Raw genomic sequence first — 21969 nt, 5'->3', positions numbered from 1 at the left:
AGCATCGACAGTCTGGCCATTAGGTTCAGTGCAGAGGAAATCAGGATTTATTTGGGCGCAGTGGAACAGCACACAAAGAGGTCCTTTTATCACTGTGATGGTGAACCTATGGCACGCAAGCCAGAGGTGGCACACAGAGCACTCTCTGTGGACATATGTGCCGTCTCCAGCTGCTCTTTTGGTTTTCTGGTGTGCACATGTGTACCGGTCAACTGGTCTTTGAGGGAGCACCGGAAAATGGCCCGAAAAAAAGGGCCAAAAACCCAGGTGATTTTTCTGGCCATTTTCCGGGCCTGAAAATGGCCCCAAAACAGGAAAACAGCCTGAAAAATGGCCTGAATACCAGCCAAAAAAAACAGGCATACACGCCGGCCAGCTGGTCTTTGGGTTTCCAGTGCTCCGGCACATGCACATGAATGCACATGTGTTCCAGTTGGGCACTCGGTGCCGAAAAGGTTCGCCATCACTGCTTTATCACATTTATCCCACATTGAGGGATTTTGCACATTTCTTTAAATATATGCAGGTTGTCTAGAACCACTCTGGAAGTCTTCAATTAAATTGGGCTGAATGAATAAGGCACATTGGCACAGCTCTCCAAGATTTTATAAACTTATCTTTCCCACTTGATCTGAAGACACTGGTTTTGAAATTTAGGCTTTCTGCATATTTCTTCTCTGGTCTATTTTTCAGCATGTACTGTCACCTAAAGCGGAATTGAGTTAAGTAACATCCCTTCCAAATGAATGGTTCCATATTTCTTCCATACCTTACTTTTGTATTTACAATTGTCTTATCATCTCATTAAAAAAACAGATTGGAATCTAGAGGAGGACACCTACATTAGCCAATTTCTGTAGCCAGTTCAGGGGTGGGTTTCAGGTGGTTCGCGGCGGTCCCCGCGAACCGGTTGGTCAGTGAACCCGGAAGTAAGTAACTTCCGGGAACGCCGAAGGGTCCACCCGCCCGCCCGCATTTCTTACCCGGTTTTGACAAGTTCTGCGCTTCCATGCATGCGCAGGACGCATACAGCGCCTGCGTGATCCTCCAGGAGCAGCTGGAGCATCGCACAGACGCTAGTACGCATGCGTGCACTGCGCGTGTGCACGAGGACGCCGCCGGCCCCGTTCCAACCGAACCGGTTGGAATGGGGCGAGAAACCCACCCCTGAGCCAGTTTTGTGTGGTAGTTATGCTCCTGGCTTAGAGACTATGAGTTTGTTCCACCTTAGGCATGAACGCTTGACTGGGTAACTTTGCTCTTTCTCAGCCCAGTCCACTTCCCAAAGTTGTAGTTGTGGGAGAAAAATAGGAAGAGGAAGGTGCATTGTGTATGTTTGCCACCTTAAGTTACTTATAAAATGATGGTAGGATAAAAATATACTAATTAAACTAAAGAAATAAATAAAGCCAGAAGGCCTTATCCAAGTACCATGCTCCCTTTTGGTGCAGTAATAGGGTCAAGGACCTGCATAGGGTCAAGGACCTAGGGTCAACGACCTGCAAGGACCTTGGTGCAGTAATAGGGTCAAGGACCTGCATGTTATCCCATGAGCCATTGACCTTTAAGTAGACGAAGAGAATATGGGACATCCCTCCCAACTGTTTGCTACACTGAACCTAGCATAAGTGATAAAGCTGTATAATTAAACCAGCTTCTAATGAGAGAACAGGAGGAAAAGTTTGTTTCAGCTACATTAGGAACAGCATATTTGGAAGCTACAAGATTAGTTTCCAAGACCAGTATATATAGCAAGTTATTTGCTTCCTCTTAAAAAAAAAATCTTTTTGCTAAAAAGCACTGCCTAATAATTTTGCTCACATTGCACACTGCTTGGACGCCAAGATCAGCTTCTGTCAAGAAAGTGTTCCACTGGAATTAATGGGGTTACAGAGGTGACTGATTCTAGCCTACTATTTTAGATTTCAGATTGCAATAACTTCCCTGTGGAAACCGTCTTTTCCAATTTAGGCTTTTCCAAATAGGTATTTTGCAGTAATTCAGAAAGACTGACCTTTTTTTTCCAGTATGAGGAGACAGTGATGGGGAAATTAACACTTGTTGAATTTCTGCTTTCAAAGCCCAGGGAAGGAGACACATGTCTTTTAACTCCCTAAAAAAAGCCAAATTACTTTGGAGGCAGCCTGATTTCCCCCCCCCCCTCTTTCTCTCAAAGAACCGAGGATCGATTTTTCCCCATCAATCCTAAAATACCATATAACACATATGTTCATGGATGCCTTGTGGGTTGTTAAAAAAAAACCCCAAGCCATTAGACTTAAAAACCCCTAGATGTAGTCTTGAGGCAAATGTCAGAAGTCTTCCCTAAAAAGTGCCATCTCCAAGCAATATGTCTGGACGCTTTAATAGGCTCCGTCCATAATGAACCCCGGCTGGTCTCCAGCCACACAGGGGCGGGGAGGTGGGAGAAGAAAGCAAAACAAAACAGGAAACTAGCAGCCATTCTGTCAATATGGATTAAATAAGTCTCATTTTTCAAAAAAGGCTTCCACTCTTTTAAGCAGCCTCTCCTTCTCTCCCCCATCCCTTCCTTCCTTCCTTCCTTTCTGTCTTTCTTTCTATCTGTCTTTCTTTTTTCTTTCTGTCTTTCTTTCTTTCTGTCTTTTTTTGTGTCTGTCTGTCTGTCTTTCTTTTTCTCTTTCTTTCTGTCTTTCTGTTTGTCTTTCTTTCTTTCTTTCTTTCTTTCTTTTTTTTCTTTCTTTCTTTCTTTTTTCTTTCTTTCTTTCTTTTTTCTTTCTTTCTGTCTTTCTGTTTGTCTTTCTTTCTCTTTCTTTTTTCTTTCTTTCTTTTTGTCTGTCTTCCTTCCTTCCTTCCTTCCTTCCTTCCTTCCTTCCTTCCTTCCTTCCTTCCTTCCTTCCTTCCTTCCTTCCTTCCTTCCTTCCTTCCTTCCTTCCTTCCTTCCTTCCTAGCGCCAAGTAATTGAGATCACATGGAATCAGCTCCAGCGGATTTCAGTAGCCGCTGAGATTTACCAGCAGGAGAGAATATATAGTAGCGGAGCAACTGAGCTGGAGATGTGCAAGGATAACGGCTTGAAAAGCGAGCCTTGGATAAACGCCAGGCGCCCTTCCATGCGCGCACGTGTATTTTGCGCGTGTACACACACACACACACACACACACACACACACGGTGTTTGGAGTAGGGAAGCTTTTATTTTATCCTTCCTTTTTTTTTAACCCGACCCCTCGCAGCTCCTTTGCCCTTCCTCCATACCCCTGGTCTGGCACCGGCCACTTTTTGAGGGATTTGGCAATTTTACTGGCTGGGGGACCCGCACGCCCGGGATTGATCAAGCCACCCCAATCCTCCGGCTCTTACCTTGTCGCCGCGGGATATTTCTCCGGTTGGCAGCGAGAGGTCCGACGCAACAAACCAAGACGAGGAGCGACAGGCGGGGGCAGCTGCGACCCCCTCGGTCGTTGAAACCCATGTTCTTTCTTTCCTTTTCTTTCTTTCTTTTTTTTTGCCTCAGTTGGACGGCCTCTCCTTCCCCCAGATATTGTTTTAATTAAAGTTTGGGCAAGTTGACTTGGAGCGCTCTTTGCAATAAGAGGCGACGCCACTAAATTTTTTTTTTGAAAGAAAAAAAAATAAAAATGTTGGGACGATCTGGGAGGAGCTTCTAAGTGGGGAGGGGGATAAAAGGGGGGGACACCAGAAGAGAGCCCGCCGCGCAAGTCCTGGTGAGGGTGCAGAAGCCAGACGGCGCTAAGAGGAGCTGACACGGGCTAAAGCAGAAGGTTTCCACACACACGCAACGGGGCGGAGACTGCCTTTGGAGGGGATTGTAGGCGAAGCTCCCGTGAGGAAATGGCGCGCGCGGCGATTAGGAGTAAAGACCGACCGGCGCGCCGCCGCCGCCTTCTGAACCGAGAAGGGGAAAAGACCCGGTAGGACGCCCAGTCTTCCCTGCGGTGCGATCGAACGGACGCCCCCCTGAGGAAAGGCTGAGGCTGCGCGGCGAGCGAGCGAGCGAGCGAGCTCCGCACTCCGGAGCGCAAAGGCTCGAGCGGGGCTGCGAGCGGGACTTCCCAAGGTGGGCGAAGGAACCCTTTGAGAGAACCCGTTTCCGATCCCGCGGCCTTTTTCTGCTCCTTCCACCCGTTCTCGGCCCTCCGCCCAGTTTTCTCTCCTTCTCATAAATCGCAGGTTGCCCGATTTCAACTCCAGGACGTGCAAATCGCCTCTTTAAAAGTCCCTTTTTGGATGTTCCTCTTGAAACTTAAGGGGCGCACATAAGCGCACCATTGTGCCTACTGTCCCCATTTATTCGTCCCCATTTCATTCATACACATGTTTATTCCTATACCTATTATCTTGCAAACGATTGAAAAGCAAACAAACAAACTTTCCCGATACGGATTGCAATTTAAAGATGCATTTTCACGCTAGTCTTTCCTAATCCCTTTTTTTTCTTTTTGGGCAACTTTAAGGGACCTGGTGAGGTTTACCTTAGGAAGGAATAACCCTCAACCTGAAATCGGTGGCAAATAGATTTTTTTTTATCAGTATCCTACATTGATTGTTATCATGTTCTGTTTCCCCTAGGCAAAGTAGTCATTTTTTCACATACTTTTTCTAAAAATGTGCTTATTATGTGCGAGGGCTTGCATTATTTATGTAAAAAGCAGAAACAAACTGAAACACTAGCTCAAATAGGACATATGCATTCAGACATTCCAAAGACCCAATTCTTGGGTTTAAAAAAACAAACACCTTAATTTTAGTTTATCGTGACCAATAATCAGAGTGCATAATATAGATCAGTGTTGGCTAACCTTTTCCAGACCAAATGCCCAAAGTGCACTCGTGCGTGCCCAACCCCCCCTCTGCCAAATGCAATGATCGTGTGCTCCTGTGCATGCCCTCCATGCAGATGCCCCCCCACGCAGGCTGCCTTGCCCCCCCCTATGGCCTCCCCCCCTATGCACATGTGGTGTGTGGCCTCCCATGTGTCCCCTGCATGCACACACTCTCGCTCCCCCGCACATGCATGGCAGAGACCCGAAGATCAGCTGGCTGGCAGGAGGCACACGCATGCGTGTGCCTCCTGCCAGCCAGGTGGCGCAGTGGTTAAATGCAGCACTGCAGGCTACTTCAGCTGACTGCAGTTCTGCAGTTCAGCTGTTCAAATCTCACCGGCTCAAGGTTGACTCAGCCTTCCATCCTTCCGAGGTGGGTAAAATGAAGATCCGGATTGTTGGGGGCAATATGCTGACTCTGTAAACCGCTTAGAGAGGGCTGAAAGCCCTATGAAGCAGTATATAAGTCTAACTGCTATTGCTATGCGCAATAGAGCTTAACTGGGGTGACAAGCTTGCATGCCCACAGAGAGTACTGCATTCTACCTCTGGCACGTGTGCCATAGTTTCGCCATCACAGATATAGATGTTTTATGGAAGAGATCTATTTTCCAACTAGACAGTTTATTTAAAGTAAGGGGCACCAAACAACATTGCCCGAAAGCAGCTATCCTGCTGTGTATGGAAAGGAAATTGTGTAATTTTTGTCAAGAACTTCCAAACTCATGTGACAACACCAGTTCACTTCCCAGAGGACACTATTAGAAACATAAGTTTGCAACTTCTGTCTACATTTGTATCTCTACAAAAGATCTGATTCAACATATTTCCAACAAAAAAAAAAAATCACCATCAGTTCCTCATCTCCCCTGGGCTTAATTTGAAGCCTGGTCTATACAGGCAGAAGAAAGGTCTACAAGGGGAGAGATTTCTCCCTGTCCCCCATGAGACCTAAGCACATTTTACTTTTCTGAAAAGAATCTGCAGATAGATACACCTAACATGGCAAAATGCAAACCAGGCAAAATCTTTTCTCCCTAATAGAAAGGATTTCTATTCTTCTCTAGGAAAGAATTTTTAAAAGTTGCCGGCTCATGAAATGACGGTTCCACCACAAAACCGTGTTCGACTAAAGGGCGCTCGACGAAACCACGTAGCTGACGTCATCACAGCGCGACAACAGCGCGGAGAAAAAAGCACGCTGTAAACGCTAAACCTAAAATTAACTCCTAAACCTAACCCCCCTAAACCTAATCCTAAACCTAACCCTAAACCTAACCCTTAACCTAACCCTAAACCTAACCCTTAACCTAATGCTAAATCTAATCCTAACCCTTAACCTAACCCTAACCCTAACCCTAGCCTTAACCTAACCCTAAACCTAACCCTAACCCTAAACCTAAACCTAACCCTTAACCTAACCCTAACCCTTAACCTAACCCTAAACCTAACCCTTACCTTAACTTGAATCGGCTTGCTTTCAAAACGCTATTTAAAGCGCCCTTCTTTCTCCGCGCTCGCTGTTGTCGCCCTGTTGATGACGTCAGCGACGCGGTTTAATCGGGCGCGCTTTAGTCAAGCGCGGTTTTGTTGTGCCACGGAAATGACATGATTCCAGCCCACCTTCTTGGTGAATGGATAACTAAGGCCTGAGTTCATATCCTAGAATCAATGTGTGACTTTAATTCCCAGCCAACCAAGGAGCTTTGATTAGCTTGGTGCTAAATCGTTCTTGCTTGAAAATAGCTCCCAAGCAGCGAAAAAGGACTTGTATTCTACTATTAAAGTAAATATACTTAGTCAGGAAATGACAATAAATGAAAAGTGTTATTCCTGTAATAAATTGTCTACAGGTGGTCCTCGATTTACAACAGTTCATTTAGTGGCCGCTTGGAGTTACATCATTGGAAGAAAGTGACTCATGACTGCTTTTCACACTCACAACAGTTGCAGCATATGATCAAAATTCAGATGCTTGCTTGGCAACTGGTTCATATTTATGACGGTTGCAGTGCCCCAGGATGACGTGATCCCCTTTTGCTACCTTCTGACAAGCAAAATCAGTGATAAGCCAGATTCACTTAACAACTGCAGTGATTTACTTAACAATTGTGGCAAGGTCGTAAAATGGAGCGAAATTCAGTTAACAGCAACATAAATTTTGGGTTCAATTGTGGTTGTAAGTCAAGGACTACCAGTATTGTACTTCTATTTATTGTTTTTCCTTGCCCTTCACCTAAGGAAACTTCTCAAAGACTCATAAACCTATATATCACAAATGCTGAACTCTGATATTTTTATAGATTTTGATTTTTAAACCGCCTTGTCTTCTTTACCTGTAAATTCATTCATTCTCTTGCTGGCCACTAAATATCTCTCTATACTCCTGTAAACAACTGCCTCTTATATCTGTAAAGCCTCATTGGTAGTATTGGATGGACCATCCTTAGTCCAAGTGATAAAGATCTACCTTGGACTTCATGAACAGATCACAAAAGAAAAAGAGACGAATAAACAACAACAACAAAAAAGTCAGCAAACAGCAGACCAGCCAGTTACCCGTTTCTTATTTAACTGGGTAAAAGAAAATGTGCTTTAGATTTTTCTTTTTCCAGTGGAGAATTTTGGAGAAATTCTCACATGCTGGTTTGTGGTCTTCTTGCACTAATTTAACTCCCAGATGGCTGCAAATGTGTGCACAAATGTCCTGTTTGCACCAGCTACTTCTCTAATCAGTGGCGGTATCATGTATGGGGATTAGGTTCAAATACGGTAAACAAAGTGTTGTGATGGAAGCCCCTCCTCTTGGGAACACAGGTAGGATGTTAATGCAATGCAAAAGGGGCAGGGCTTGTGTTGTGACACTGTTCCCCATCTGGCTGATTTAATTCTCTTCTCCCACAAGTGCAGCTGTCCAGTGGTTTATAGCCTCCCTAACTTCCAGTGCTTCAATTTAATCTAAAGGGAAAATTTGCTACATAGGACTTTCTGCTGGAGGGATGTAACTCCTATCAGATGATAGTATGTGGAAGTGATCTTGGGAGATAGGAGGAATTTCCATGGACTGGACAACCAGCATTTAAAAGATTTAACAGAATAACAGAGTTGGAAAGTACCTTGGAGGTCTTCTAGTCCAACCCCCTGCTCAAGCAGGAAACCCTATACCAGGAGTCAGCAACCCATGGCTCTGGAGCTGCATGTGGCTCTTTCATCCCTCTGCTGTGGCTCCCTGTCGCTGGTCGACACAATTGATAGGGCTTTTGGTTAGGACAGGTAGAGGAAAAAGGACACCGTGCAAGGAGGAGACTCTATGGTGGGGGAACTGCACTTCCAGTCGGCTCCAGAATTGAACAGGGGGCTTCCGGTTAGGACCTTTGTGGCTCTTTGAGTGTTTAAGGTTGCCGACCCCTTCCCTATACCATTTCAGACCAATGGTTGGCCAATCTCCTAATAAACCTCCAGTGATGGAGCACCCACACTTTCTGGAGGCAAGTTGTTCCACCCATTAATTATTCTAACTGTCAGGTAATTTCTCCTTAGTTCCAGGTTGCTTCTCTCCTTGGTTAGTTTCCATCCAATGCTTCTTGTTCTGCCTTCAGGTGCTTTGGAGAATAGGTTTCTCAGCCCACAGAGGGAGACGGGGCACAGGAAGGAGAAGACCCTCCCTAGTTTTCCAGAGAGAGAAAAGGAAAGAGAGGTAAATCCTTCAGGCTTGCAAGATTCTGTTATAATATATCCTTACAATAGTTAGAGTTAGTGTACACTCTTCTCCCTTTTCCCTATACAACCTTTGAAGGACTGGCATATCATGGAGGAAAAGTACCTACCTTTTTGTCTTCTACTCAAAAAATTTGAAGAACTCATCCAGCTTATTTCTCTGCCCCAAATTTGGTAGATGATAGTTAGATAAATAAATTTAGATAAATAAATTTGCAAGTTTATATTCTTTTGAAAAGCCATTTCTCCCTAGCTAGAAAATAAATTCATACACACCTGAGTACAGCAACATTTGGAATGCAAACACTTCTAATTGATAAGCCAATGATTCCATTATGTTTCTTTAAACATCTTTTTTAGGCTAAAAGACAGAAGACAGAAGCACGTGCTTTGCCAATGGGTGACAACCCAGGGTTCCACCACAATACCGCGAAGTCCTTATCCACAGAGACATAAGCGCGAACCCTAATCCGCGCCGTCCGAATCGCTAAAGCAAATGCGACCTTACCGTGCTGAGATAAGGGCGGAGGGCAAATCCGCGCCTTCCGAAGCACTCAGCACCCTAAACCTAACCCTAAACCTAACCCTAACCCTAACTCTAACCCTAAAGCAAACCCCAAACCTAATCCTAACCTTAATTTAAATCGTCTTTCTGCCGCCGCACTGTTTTAAAGCGCCCTTCTGTCGCTGCGCTGTTGTCGCGGCAGTGATGACGTGCGGTGATGACATCGCGGCTTTAGCGATGCGGTTTTATCACCGCTATTTTGACGAGCGCGGGTCTGTCGTGCCACGACAACCCAGATCAGAGTGTTGGTGTGTTTTAGGCCTCTTTTAAAATAGCCTCTTTTTGTGTAGGAGTATTTGTCTTTCCAATTTTTTGTTTTCATTTTGAATTTTTAGACTTCCTGTATTTTGGCAAGCATGTACAATTTTTACAAAAGAACTGGTATATAAATTAAATACACAAAAAAACTGTTATAGAAATCGCAGACCCATCCACAAAAAAAAGCAAACCTCTGCATGTATTGATTTTCCTAAATCAATACTTTTAGGATTGAGGCGAGAGTAAGAAAGCTTGAAATGAATTAACGGATATTCTGTCTTTAAGATCCTATAATGGGATAGTGTGCTTATGATTGAACTGAATAGCCTCTTCCTGCCCTAGGAAAATATACAAGAGCACTGAATAAAAATAATTGAAGGGGGAGAAAGATATCAACAGATTTATCCATCCGGATTTTTTTAAAAAAAAATTCCTGGTAACTAATTCAGCAGTCTCTTTCTGAGAAGGACCAAGAGCAGAAGAAGACCACAGATGCCACCATAAGCACATGGTCCCAAAATATACATATGTCTTGTTAAAAGTGGATGTATATGTGTCTCTATGTCCAAGTAAATATGTTTAGAGAACTGAACCCAAGTGTCCTAGAGGATACTAAGTTAAGCAGATAAATGCGGTTTAATCTTCCCAGATGGTTGACCTTTGTAGCAACCTTTCTAAAGATTAGTGGTGAAGAAGACAGGATGAGCTGGAGAATGGGGGAAGGGAATAGACGTCTATTGAGAAGGAAGAAGAGGATGCTTGTCTTACACATAAGTAAAGGCCATTGAAAAAAAAGGGGGGGGAACAGCAAGAGTTCGTAAAAGAGAATAATGACTCAATGAGTAAAGTCCATTTCAGGCTCTCACATTCCATTTCTCAAGCTTGACTTTGATTTGATCAAGTTTGCATTAAGATTTATATCCCTTTGGATGCACATTTCTCAACGCAGGGGTTTTTGTGTATGTGTGATTCTGCCCAGCTTTTGCAATGTAGGAAGTTAGCACCCACCCCTCTCCTAGAAGAATGAAATATTCTAGGAAATATTAAAAAATGTAGAATATTATATTTCTCTGAATAAGAAATAGTGAAACACATTTTTAGGCAGGAAGCAGACTCACGCTTAATAGCCCCCACCCTCCTCACAGCAGATGTCAGCATTTAAGAGATAAAGAGATAGCTAGGTCTATTCATAAGCAAATGCCGTCACCCAAGATCCAACAAAGGTAGGATTACTCATCTCCCCCATCTGTTGTGGCCCAACAGCGGCTGGCTGAGCTGTTGGTGGAATCTGACAGCGATGAACACTATGGAACTGCCCTGGAGGCTGAGGAATACTCTGGGGCAGTGTTTTTCAACCACTGTGCCGTGGCACACTAGTGTGCCGTGACATAGTGTAAGGTGTGCCGTGGGAAAAACACCCGCCTATATTGAATATAGGCACAGAGTTAATTTTTTTTTAACATTTTCTAATGGTGGTGTGCCTCGTGATTTTTTTCATGAAAAAAGTGTGCCTTTGCACAAAAAAGGTTGAAAAACACTGCTCTGGGGGGTGTTCGGAGTCAGAGCAGGGACTAGAGAGGCCTGTTGGCCACCAGGTGGCGTCTGAGTCAGGAAGCAGTGAGGAAGAACAGAGGGAGGCTGTCCCTGATGTACCTATGCGTAGGGCTGGAAGGAGGAGGGAGCAGCTTTGGAAAAAGGGTCACAGAAGGAAATAGGAACAGGAAGCTACTGATTGGCCCGTCCTGGAGAGCTTATAGGAGGGGTGACGGGAGGGGAATTTTGCAGGAAACAACAATTTACTGATCCAGCCATAGAGAAAAATTGGAAGACTTTCGTGAGTTCAAGCCTTGTTTCATAGAGATAGCTTTCTGGGCTCCCAGCCAAGGGGTTGCTTATCTCCCTCCTTAGTTGTGGCAGATAGCCAAGTCTGTGGCCGTATATATTGTAGAGACTTGGGACAGAACAAAATCTAGCAACAGAAGTCACCACATGGCACCTGGGAAAATTACATTGCCCAGCAAGATTCAACCAAGATCGGGACTCAAGATACTACAAAGTTACCCCTGCATGGCCCCATGGGAGTCTGACAACCAATCAGAATACATTTCTTACACGGGAACAAGAAGCTCCAAGCTGGGACCCAAGAGGGAATAAATCTAGCCATCTTTCTCACCCATGTGCTCTTTATTTGTCAATATCTCAAACCATGTGGTCCTGTCCACCATTAAACCATCTTTCCAAGCAGTCTCCATGTTTCCTGTGTCTTTCTTCCCACTTGGAACTGAACCCAGAGGCACATTTCTTCCAACAGAATTTAATTATAAGTTTTAAAAAAGACATAATGATTGCCTACATAATGATTGATTATTTAGGAATTCCAGATTCCTAAATAATCAAATTCAAGTTATATGCATTTTTCTTCTATATTTCCCTGTATAACTGATACTACATTTAAATAGAAGGGGAAACAAGAAAGAATTTATCTAATGCAATTCATTTTGTGCATTTTCACAATTTAAACTGAATTTTAGTTTAAGTAAACATTAATGAATTTTGAATGATATGTTTCAACTCATATTTTGATTCAAAAATGTAAAATGATTCATGTTTGCATTCACTTGCCTATCATACATTTATTAAAAATCCCTGAGAAATCTAAGTAGTTGATATCATAAGAATTCGATCTCAAGGTTCCCTCCAGCCTTTTTTGGAGCAGTCTGTAACTTTGAAAGATGAAAAAAGGAAGGTGGCCCTTTAACATGAGAATGACAGTATGGCAAGTAGATCTCAGTTGGACCTTCTGTTAGGTCAGCAAAGACCTAAGAGAAACCTGTCACTCTTTGCTGCCATGTAATGGTAGCTGGATTATTGCAACATCATACAGTTTAATAGTTTACTGAAATTAAAATTTAATCTAAAAAATCTTTCAATATATGGTGGAATGTCAGGGTTCAAAATAGCATCTAAAAGTAAATCAGAGTCCAAGGCAAAGTATTGCTCAAAGTTCCAATTTATTAAGAGAGCCATGTTGGCACATCTGGGAAAACCTGGATCTGAAAGCTTCCCGGTTTCCGCACCCAGTTGAAAGTTCAAGATTTTGCCCCCACACCTACAAGTCCATCACATGGTCCAATCTTCCACTGCAATGCTGGCAGTTCCACCCATCCAGTTCTGGCCAAGTGCAGAGGTACAAAAACAAAGGATGACCTTGGTTTTCTAGAAAATTTTTTGTTATGGCTACATAGCATCTAACTCCGTACAATCCCCTTCCCATTTTCCCACAATAAAAATGCATAGTAGAATAATAGAAAGTGTGGCAGGCCAAAGATCCAAAAGAAAAGATGACTGCAGGCCTGATACACAGGTTGAAAGTGGCAAGGCAAGAAGAAACAGGTCCAGATTAACTGGCAGTTATTGTAATTATATCTCTACTTTCAAAGCCCCACTGCAACCCAATATTGTGTATAAGGATGTCTTCCTGTCTACAACCAAGATTCTAATCTAGCAGAGTTGTGCCTAAATCTTATATCAAATCAAGATGAGAAGTTGAACCAAAGATTAAGTGTCTGGAGATTGATAATTTACTGCCAAGCCTAGGTATGAAGCTTGACAGATATGGCAGCACTGTAAACATCTCCATACAATACCTTGTGTATTAACATTTCTTTCTTGTGATCCATTATTCAAGACCTATCAAGACACAACTGAATGATAAAGTGAAGAAAATGGGAAAAAAATCTTGCGGAACTGGGAATTGTTAGTAAATTCTCTTGTTGGTAAATATGGCACCACTAATGCTGAATGAACGAATGTTGATCATTCTAGCTAGGTGCAAAATCTGACAATTCAAGAAACATCTCAAAATGTTTCCAGTTCAAGATACTTTCTAGATGAAACCACTAAACTGACCTTATCCGAAGGATTCAGCTCAGTCCAGAAGGAAAACTAAATTTTCCAGCAGTTTTTTTCCCCCAATTTCTTAATTGTTTTCAAGAAATTTCCATTCTTTAATCACTGAATTTCATACACTTCTAGTTCATTTTTGGGGGGGAAATCAATGGATTAAAAGGGCAGGATTAGAATCAAAGCAAGCAAGCACAGGGGCTTATCCCAACCTCACTAACACAATATTAAATAACCCATTATAACTTGATCCTGGGATAGAAATTCTCCATTTTAAGTGGATAAACCAAAGAAGCATTTCATTACACTTTACCTGGAGGAGTTGAGACGCTTAAACAATTTCAGAGCAGGATGTCTCTGAAAACAAAATTTGGCTCCAGGGGACTGAAATCTTTCCGTGAATGCTAAAAGCTACCTGGATAATGAAGTTCTATATTGCTCAAATAAATGTTCAGTTCGGCATGATTTAGGTATACTGATGAAAGGTATTAAGATAAGCAGAGTAAAACATGCTTATACTGTAATTTGAAAACAGCTTTCCTTATGAGAAGGTGGTTTATGTATTGGTTGCCAACCTCTGAAAGAAGAACAGTAAACAAGTGCAACTCCAAGTAGACCCAGGCAAAATGCCTTATTTTCAGTCAGAAACAGGATTTTTTTTCTAGCACAGTCACAGCTATTCCTTCCGATCGTATCAGTGGTGGGATTCACATTTTGTTACCACCGGTTCGCCGCAGGCGCACCTGCTCGCTTCGTGCATGCATTTTGCTCGCACCTTCCGTGCATGCCTCTGGCCTCAAAAACGTGCCTAAATAGGACGGCATAGAGCCAGGGCGGGGCAGGTCCACCCCTCCACCCACAATTTCCACTATTGGTTTGGGTGAACCAGTCCGAACCGTCTGAATATCACCTCTGGACCATATCATAAACAACTAATAAGCACACATGGGTTGACCTGCAATATATGCGTTAGCCTTGGCAGTTACAAAACCAAGATGCAAAAACATTTAAATCTAATAACCTGTGCCTTGATATCAGTATTTTCAACATTAACATTTGTTTTTTTTTAAATGTTTTAATCAACTTGTAAGCTACAATTCTAGTGTCCCTTTCCTTCCTAGGTCAATATTCAAAAGTTACTGGAGCTACATTGGCTACAATATTATCCAATTTTCCCCAACTTGACACCTACAAATATTTGAGGGTTATAATCAGAATTTCCTACTGTTGACCATACTTTCTGAGATAATTGAAGTTGTAATATTTAGAAGGCACCATAATTTTGAGTCTTTCATAAGTAGACTGGTTCTTATGTAGAATTCACAGATGAATGAATCCCCAAGTAATATTTTTTTAAGGTGAACGCTTACAACTCAACTAAAATGTTTGTATCCATTCACATGATTCCAATAGAAGAGATAGAATGTACTGTCCCCAAGATGGGGTAGTTAGAAAAAAATCCCACAGTAAAAATGGAAAGGCTGTTTCTGCCAAAGACTTTTTCCATGGTCTTCCTAGGCCTAGGAAAGGTATTTGTTTCCTAGGTCAGAGATTCTGTTTGCTAAAGATTGGCCAGGAGCAAAACATTCCTTTAACATAAGCTAAATTAATAAGGATGTTCTCTACCTCTACCTCTCTCTCTCCCTCCCTCCCTCCTCCTCTCCCTCCTCTCTCCCCCCTTTCTCTCTGATCTTCTCTATGATCTGGGATTGCCTTTGCCTTTTTCCTGGAGAAGTAGGGATAATAATTCAAAATAAAGGTGTAGGAAGCAGACACCCACTCTTTTTATATTCTAAGGATGCCTCCTAGGTCAAATTATACTCATGTGGCATGTTGCTGTGGAACGTGGCATCATTCTATTAAATTTTATTTTAATTAAAATTACATTTATATACCATGTTTCCTCGAATAAAGGTCTTATTTTCTTTTCACCCCTGAAATAAGCACTTCGCCTTATTTTCGGGGAGGTCTTATTATTTTTGAGGTGTAGAAGGTGACGAGCGTGGTCACCTCATGGATGCTGCTGTGTTGCAATATTTTTGGGGAGCTGTCAGTCTTTAATTGACCCTCTTCTACTTCTGCACGAAAGCCAGTTTGGTGTAATGCTTAAGGTATCAGGCTGAAAACTGGAAGACTGTGAGTTCTAGTCCTAATTTAGCAAAAAGACAGGTGGGTGACCTTGAGCCAGTCACTTTCTCTCCGCCCTTAGGAAGGAAGTAATGGCAAACCACTTCTGAAAAACCTTGTCAAGAAAACTTCAGAGATTTGCTCTGAGAAATGAGACCTGATCGAAAGTGGTGGGGGGGGGGGGATATCTGCTTTATGTACTTCCAAGCATGAACCAAGTATCCTTTTCAGGAACTAAATTTGCTTTCCATATATTTTTATTTAACAAGAAGGAACAAAAAGATAGACTAGATTTCTTCTCAGCAGGTATTTGCTACATGCTGACAATAACAGCAGTTCTTTTATCCTCCAAGGAAATGGCCATTTGTAAACAGCAAAGAAGTCGAGTGTTTCAGCGCCGAAGATAACATGGGAATAAACTCCTGGAGCTTGAAATGCCCTGTTTCCTGTGGAGAACTGCAGAGCAACATCCTAAAGAATCAATGTACACAGCATTGCTGAGCTGGAGATCCAGCTGGTGGCCAGATGTAAACTTTGCAATAGTTATTCTGCACAAAAAGATGAATGTTGTTGTAATGGAGGCTTCCCTTGCCCCATATTTTTCCAGTGGGAGCATCTAAAGGCTCTTCTTCTTACTTTACTAAAGACAGATGTAAGACCGTGATGGAGGACACTTTACTATCATGGAAATTGATCTCCGTTTTCTTGTTCCAGAATGTGTCCTTCAAATAAATATCAGGGAAAATCTTTAAAAATATATTCTGTTGGCTGGTTATAACACTTACGCTCACCACAGTCCCTTGATCTCCTATAATACACTGTGTGTGTGTGTGTGTGTGTGTGTATCTATCTCTATACCTACCTAGCTACCTACTGTGTCTCTCCGAAAATAAGACCAGGTCTTATTTTCTTTTGACCCCCCCCAAATAAGCGCTTGGCCTTATTTTTGGGGAGGTCTTATTATTTTTGAGATGCAGGGAGCGGCGAGAATGGTCACCTCCTGGCGGCTGCTATGTTGCAATATTTTTGAGGAGACTTATTTTTGAAGGAGGGCTTATTTTAGTGCAAGTGCTCAAAAGCCCAATTGGACTTATTATTCAGGAGGTCTTATTTGGGGGAAAATAGGGTACCTACCTACCTATCCTTTGGGGGGAAGGGCAAAAAACCACATGTGTTCCATGCATTCTCAATCTATTATGATTCATTGTGATGTATGGTGAGCTATGGCGGCACAATGGTTAAAACATAGTACTGCAGGCTACTTCTGCTGACTGCTGGCTGACTTCAATTTGGCAGTTCGAATCTCACCAGGCTCAAGGTTGACTCAGCCTTCCATACTTCTGAAGTGGGTAAAATGTGGACCCAGATTGTTGGAGGCAATAGGCTGACTCTATAAACCGTTCAGAGAGGATTGTAATGCGCTGTGAAGCAGTATATAGGTCTAAGTGCTATTGCTGTTGTCCTTGTACCAGAATTATATTGTTACATTGGTCATATTGGCTGGAATTCTGAAAGTTTTGTACAGCAACATTTGGAACACCATAAAATTCCCATCAATAGAAGGTGCTGTCAAATATGCTCCATCCACAGCTACCTTGCTTGAATTCAATCATTGTGCCTAACCAATATTGCAGGAGATACAGTCAAGCTCTTAACTGTATGAGACAGGACATCCGTTTCACTTTCAACATTTATTTCTATGAAATATATATATAGATCAAAGAAGCTGGATGTGTGATTTCCATTGGGATCAGAGGGTGAGTGGAAAAATGATAAAATGGTGCATCCCTATATATTGGGGTGGGCAGGATAGGTGGGAAAAAAGCTAGCCCAGGCAAAGAAAAATATAATGAAATAGAAATCCTTCCTGGTTTTGAATCACAATCTTGTATATATTATGCAAGGTTCACAACCACTATGCTATTTCTGCATCAATGGGAAGAAGAGGAGAAGCTTTTAACCTAGACAGCATACTAAAAAGCAGAGACACCACCCTGGCAACAAAAGTGTGTATAGTGAAGGCTATGGTTTTCCCCATATTTGCAATGTATGGCTGTGAAAGTTGGACTATAAGGAAGGCTGAGCACCAAAGAATTGAGGCCTTTAAACTATGGTGCTGGAGAAGACGCCGGCGAGTCCCGTGGACTGCAAGGAGATCAACCCTAACTGCTCTTTAGAAGGCCAGATCCTGAAGATAAAATTCAAATTCTTTGGCCACCTAATGAAAAGGAAGGATTCAAAGGATTCACTGGAGAAGAGCCTAATGCTGGGGAAGATTGAGGGCAAAAGAAGAAGGGGACAACAGAGAATGAGGTGGCTGGATGGAGTCACTGAAGCAATCAGCATGAGATTAAATGAACTCTGGGGGGGGGGGTGATAGAGGACAGGAAGGCCTGGAGGAATGTTATGCATGGGGTCGCAGTGGGTTGGACATGACTTCACAACTAACAACAATAACAAGAGAAGCTATTAAAATACACGTTAAGGAGTTATTAGTGATTGAAGAGGTGCTTCTTCCTCTGCAAAATAACCAATGAATAGCTATGGTTAGGAGTGGTCCTTGGTGCTCTCTGAGCTTGCTTGTTTTCTTGCAGATGCTTCATTACCCAAATTAAGTAACATCATCAGTGCTACGTAAGGAGTGCAGTTTGCTGTCAATTTATATTCTAGTGGCTTGCCCTGTCAGTGTTGATGGGGTTGGTCTTAAAGATTCTTTGGTTGGGCTGTTTACTGTTGGTTTCTTTGCAGTTTCTTTCATGTTTACTTGATTGTTGGTCTGATATTAACCTATGCTGATCTGGGTGTTGATTGCTGGTGGAGAGGTGCTTGGGTGTTTTTGTTCCCATTTGATCCCATTGATTGTTTCTGTTGCATGGTCTCTAGATGTTGTTAATGTCTATGTGTCTAATTAATGGCTAATTTGTCAGAGTGTCAGGCTTCTGAAATAGAAATAGATGTTTTTGGACTTGGCTTGGTCTAAGATGATTGTATTTTCCCAATTGAAACTAGGATTAAGTCTGTCTATAACTATGGTTAGCTTGCAATACACTTAGAGGTTGGTTCAGAGGTGGGTTCCTACTGGTTCGCACCAGTTCGGTAGAACCAGTTCGTCAAATCTACCGAACCGGTTAGAAGAGGTTCCACCAGTGGACCCGGAAAACAGGCCACACCTACAGAAGAGGTTCCAAAACTTTTTGAGACCCACCACTGGGTGAGTTGCTCCCGGTTAGGCACGGATTGGGCGAACCAGTAGTGGCAGCAGCAGGAGGCTCCGCCCACCCACCCAGATGCTTCTGCGCATGTACAGAAGTGTCACACACGAGCACAAGCGAACAGGTGGTGCCGTGATTTGCAACCCACCTCTGAATACACTGAAGTGCGCTATCTGAAATTATAGCCTTCAGGTAACACAACACAAAAAGCTACTTTGGATACAGAGCAGAAAAACACACCCTGAGATCATTTTGATAGTGAGGGATGGATGACTAGAGGGTAATGTACATCCATTTCTGCCCCCCCCCCATAAGTTGCCTGTTTGTTCTGATAATGGGGCAGTTGGGTGGTATAGATAAGCCACCCTTTGAAAACCAAAATCTAAAGGTCTCGTTCACAAATTGAACGTCAATATCTGAAGTTACAACTGCCAAAATATCTTAGGGAGATATATACACGAGCAAGATTCGAACAGCTTGACACAATGGTCAGATATGGGAGATTCCATTCTCTACCCTACAATGGACATCACTGCATTTGTGGAGTGGCAGAGGTAGAAGACCTGGCTCACATCCTATTTGATTGTTGCCTGTATAAGAAGGTGAGAGACAGGTTCCTTGGTCCATATACCAAATGAATGACCCATTGGGATCCCCATATCAATATAACCTACCTTATGTGCAGCCAGAATCTGAAAATAACATTTAATACAGCACAGTACTTAAGCAAAATGGTTCAGTTGAGATAGACATATGTGGGACTGATTGGGGTAGATTGTAGGGGTGACACTGAAATATAATTTTATCATATTTTATCTACATCTTACATTATTGTATTTTATTCCAATTTCATTTTAAATCATATTTTATTCCAATTTCATTTTAAATCATATTTTATACAATTCCATTTTAAATTGCTTTTATCAAAATTTAGTAACAATTTGTTTCTGGAACTCTGCACTTTCATATTGCCCGAGGGCTACTCAATCAATAAAATAATAATAATAATAATAATAATAATAACAACAACAACAACAACAACAACAACTAAGTTTGAATGATTATGTGAACCAAAGTACAGAAAAATTGCTGCAGGCTGTGATAACGGAGAACAGCATAAAAACAACAGAAACAAAGGCAGAATATAAGGAAAAACAGCTGGATGTCAGATTAAATAGATGGAAAACCAAAGCTTTGCATGGACAGAACTTGAAAAACATTGAAGGAAAATGTGATGACAACTTGACATGGACATGGCTTAAGATGGGAATTATCAAGAAAGAAACGGAAGATTTAATACTGGCAGCTCAAGAACAAGCACTACAAACTAATGTCATGAAAGCAAAGATATAAAAATCCACTGACAACCCAAACTGCCGACTTTGCAATAACAAAGTCAAAACTGTTTCACATTTAATATGTGAATGCAGCAAAATCGCACAAACTGATTACAAAGCTAGACATGACCGAGTTGCTAAATTAATCCACTGGTCACTATGTAAAAAATATGATTTACCTGTATCCAGAAAGTCATGGGAACATAAAGTGGAAAAAGTTATCGAAAATGAGAAGGTGAAGATCTTGTGGGACTTTTGAATACAAATGGATCATCATTTGGAGCACAACACGCCAGATATCACGGTTGTAGAGGGCCAAAGTGTACAGTTTATTGATATCGCTGTTCCTGGAGATGCCAGAGTCGAAGAAAAAGAATTAGAAAAAATAATGAAATATTGCAACCTGGCCATCAAAACTACACGGCTTGGATGAAGCATGTAACAGTGATACCCATTGTCATTGGGGCACTTGGCACCATGTTCAAGAATTTTACAAGATACATCAAGAAATTGCAGCTTCCTGCAATAACATCAGCGGAACTGCAAAAAACTATGCTACTCCGAACATCTTATATTTTGAGAAGGTACTTGGTTGATACTTAGGACGCTGGCAGCAAACCGTATCAACCATTAGCACCAGTCACTGGTATTTGTGATGCATTTTTGAATGTTCAGTTGGCTGAGTTTCATGTTTAATGAATAAAGTATATAGTAGTAGTAGTAATAGTAGTAAGTAGTAGTAGTAAGTAGTAAAAAACATAGGGGCATTTGGTATATGTTGGTAGATTTCTGAGCACTCCTGCTCTTGGATCAATGTCTTTAGAGGTTCCTCATGCCCTCTGAAGTCCAGTTTCATTAAGAGCATAGTAACCATTGTGCAAGAAGATATTGCACCATTCAAAATTATCAATGAGGTATAGTCTCCCCAGTGCCACTGGAAAAAAAAACTTTTACAAAAAGCACTCCTAATTTCTCCTCCAGTCTATATAAATATAGTGCCTTTCAGAGGTAGTATTCAGCCAGTTCTGACCGGTTCTCACGAACTGGTAGTGGAAATTTTGAGTAGTTCGGAGAAGCGGCAAATACCATCTCTGGATGGCTCCGCCCTCATCTATTTTCTGCCTCCTGAGTCCCAGGTGATCAGCTTGGTCGTCTTCTGTTGCCCTGCACAGGAGAATGGAGCTGGAAAGCAGGTTAGTGGGGTGGGAAGGGAATGGGGATGTTGCAATATCATTCCCCTGGAGTGGGGTGGAAATTGAGATTTTACAGTATCCTTGCTTTGGAATGGGGAGGGAATGAGGATTTTGCACTATCCTTTCCCTGCCACGCCCACCAAGCTATGCCACACCACACCCATAGAACCAATAGTAAAAAATTTTGAATCCCACCACTGGTGTCTTCCATAAAGTCAGGATAGTTGAGCTATAATCTGGTTGCCAGTTGATTGTTTTATTTAAATTTCTGTCCACCTGGTCTTATTCCCCACCACTCCAAAAACTGTTTGTTCTGGAAAAGGCTTGCTGTTAATCCCACACAACAGGATATTTAGTTGAAATTTGATGAGTATCAGGAAGTGGGTGGATAAGTAAGCAGCCTGTGGTTTAAAAGGAACAGCAATTGGTCCTGTGGGCTTAGCAGAATTTTTACTTCATGATGGATGGAAAAACAGGAACATCTCTGTCTTGAGAATGGCCTTGATGAAAGAAATATTTGAGTCAGTGCCATAAAAGACAATATTTAATTCCTTTTATGTTATTTATAAAGTATGGGGAGTAAGGAAACTAGTCTAAATGATTTTGTGTTGTCATAACCGAACTAAAATGCAAAATGAGAAATGGTTTTTAGATTTACTAGGCTCAGGACATACCACATAGATCCCTTACATTTTGTAAATAATGTATAGATCCCTTACATTTTGCCAATATTATTTACATTTTGCAAATAATAATATTGTTGGAAGAAATGTCCTTCTGGGTTCAGTTCCAAGTGGGGAAAAGGACACTGGAAACATGGCGGCTGTTTGGA

At 42.1% G+C, this 21969-nt stretch overlaps 1 protein-coding gene across 2 annotated transcripts in view; it reads right to left on the bottom strand.

Moving 5' to 3' along the window:
- Positions 1–3993, bottom strand: part of EGFLAM (EGF like, fibronectin type III and laminin G domains) — a 122884-nt gene extending 118891 nt beyond the window's left edge. Inside the window, exon 1 of one of the 2 annotated variants that reach the window (XM_087715431.1) lies at positions 3342–3993. In XM_087715431.1, the coding sequence (XP_087571557.1) occupies positions 3342–3453 (112 nt within the window). In that variant the 5' untranslated portion in view covers positions 3454–3993. The remainder of the gene's footprint in view (positions 1–3341) is intronic. The other variant, XM_087715432.1, reaches the window with a different exon arrangement.
- Between the last annotated feature and the right edge of the window lie 17976 nt (positions 3994–21969).

Source organism: Thamnophis sirtalis, unplaced genomic scaffold (genome assembly GCF_051295495.1).
Source record: "Thamnophis sirtalis isolate CommonGarterSnake01/CBP01778 unplaced genomic scaffold, rThaSir2_p1.2 scaffold_5, whole genome shotgun sequence".
NCBI classification, from domain to species: domain Eukaryota; kingdom Metazoa; phylum Chordata; class Lepidosauria; order Squamata; family Natricidae; genus Thamnophis; species Thamnophis sirtalis.
Note: the sequence above shows the minus strand (reverse complement) of the source record. Positions and strands in the feature narration are given on the sequence as shown.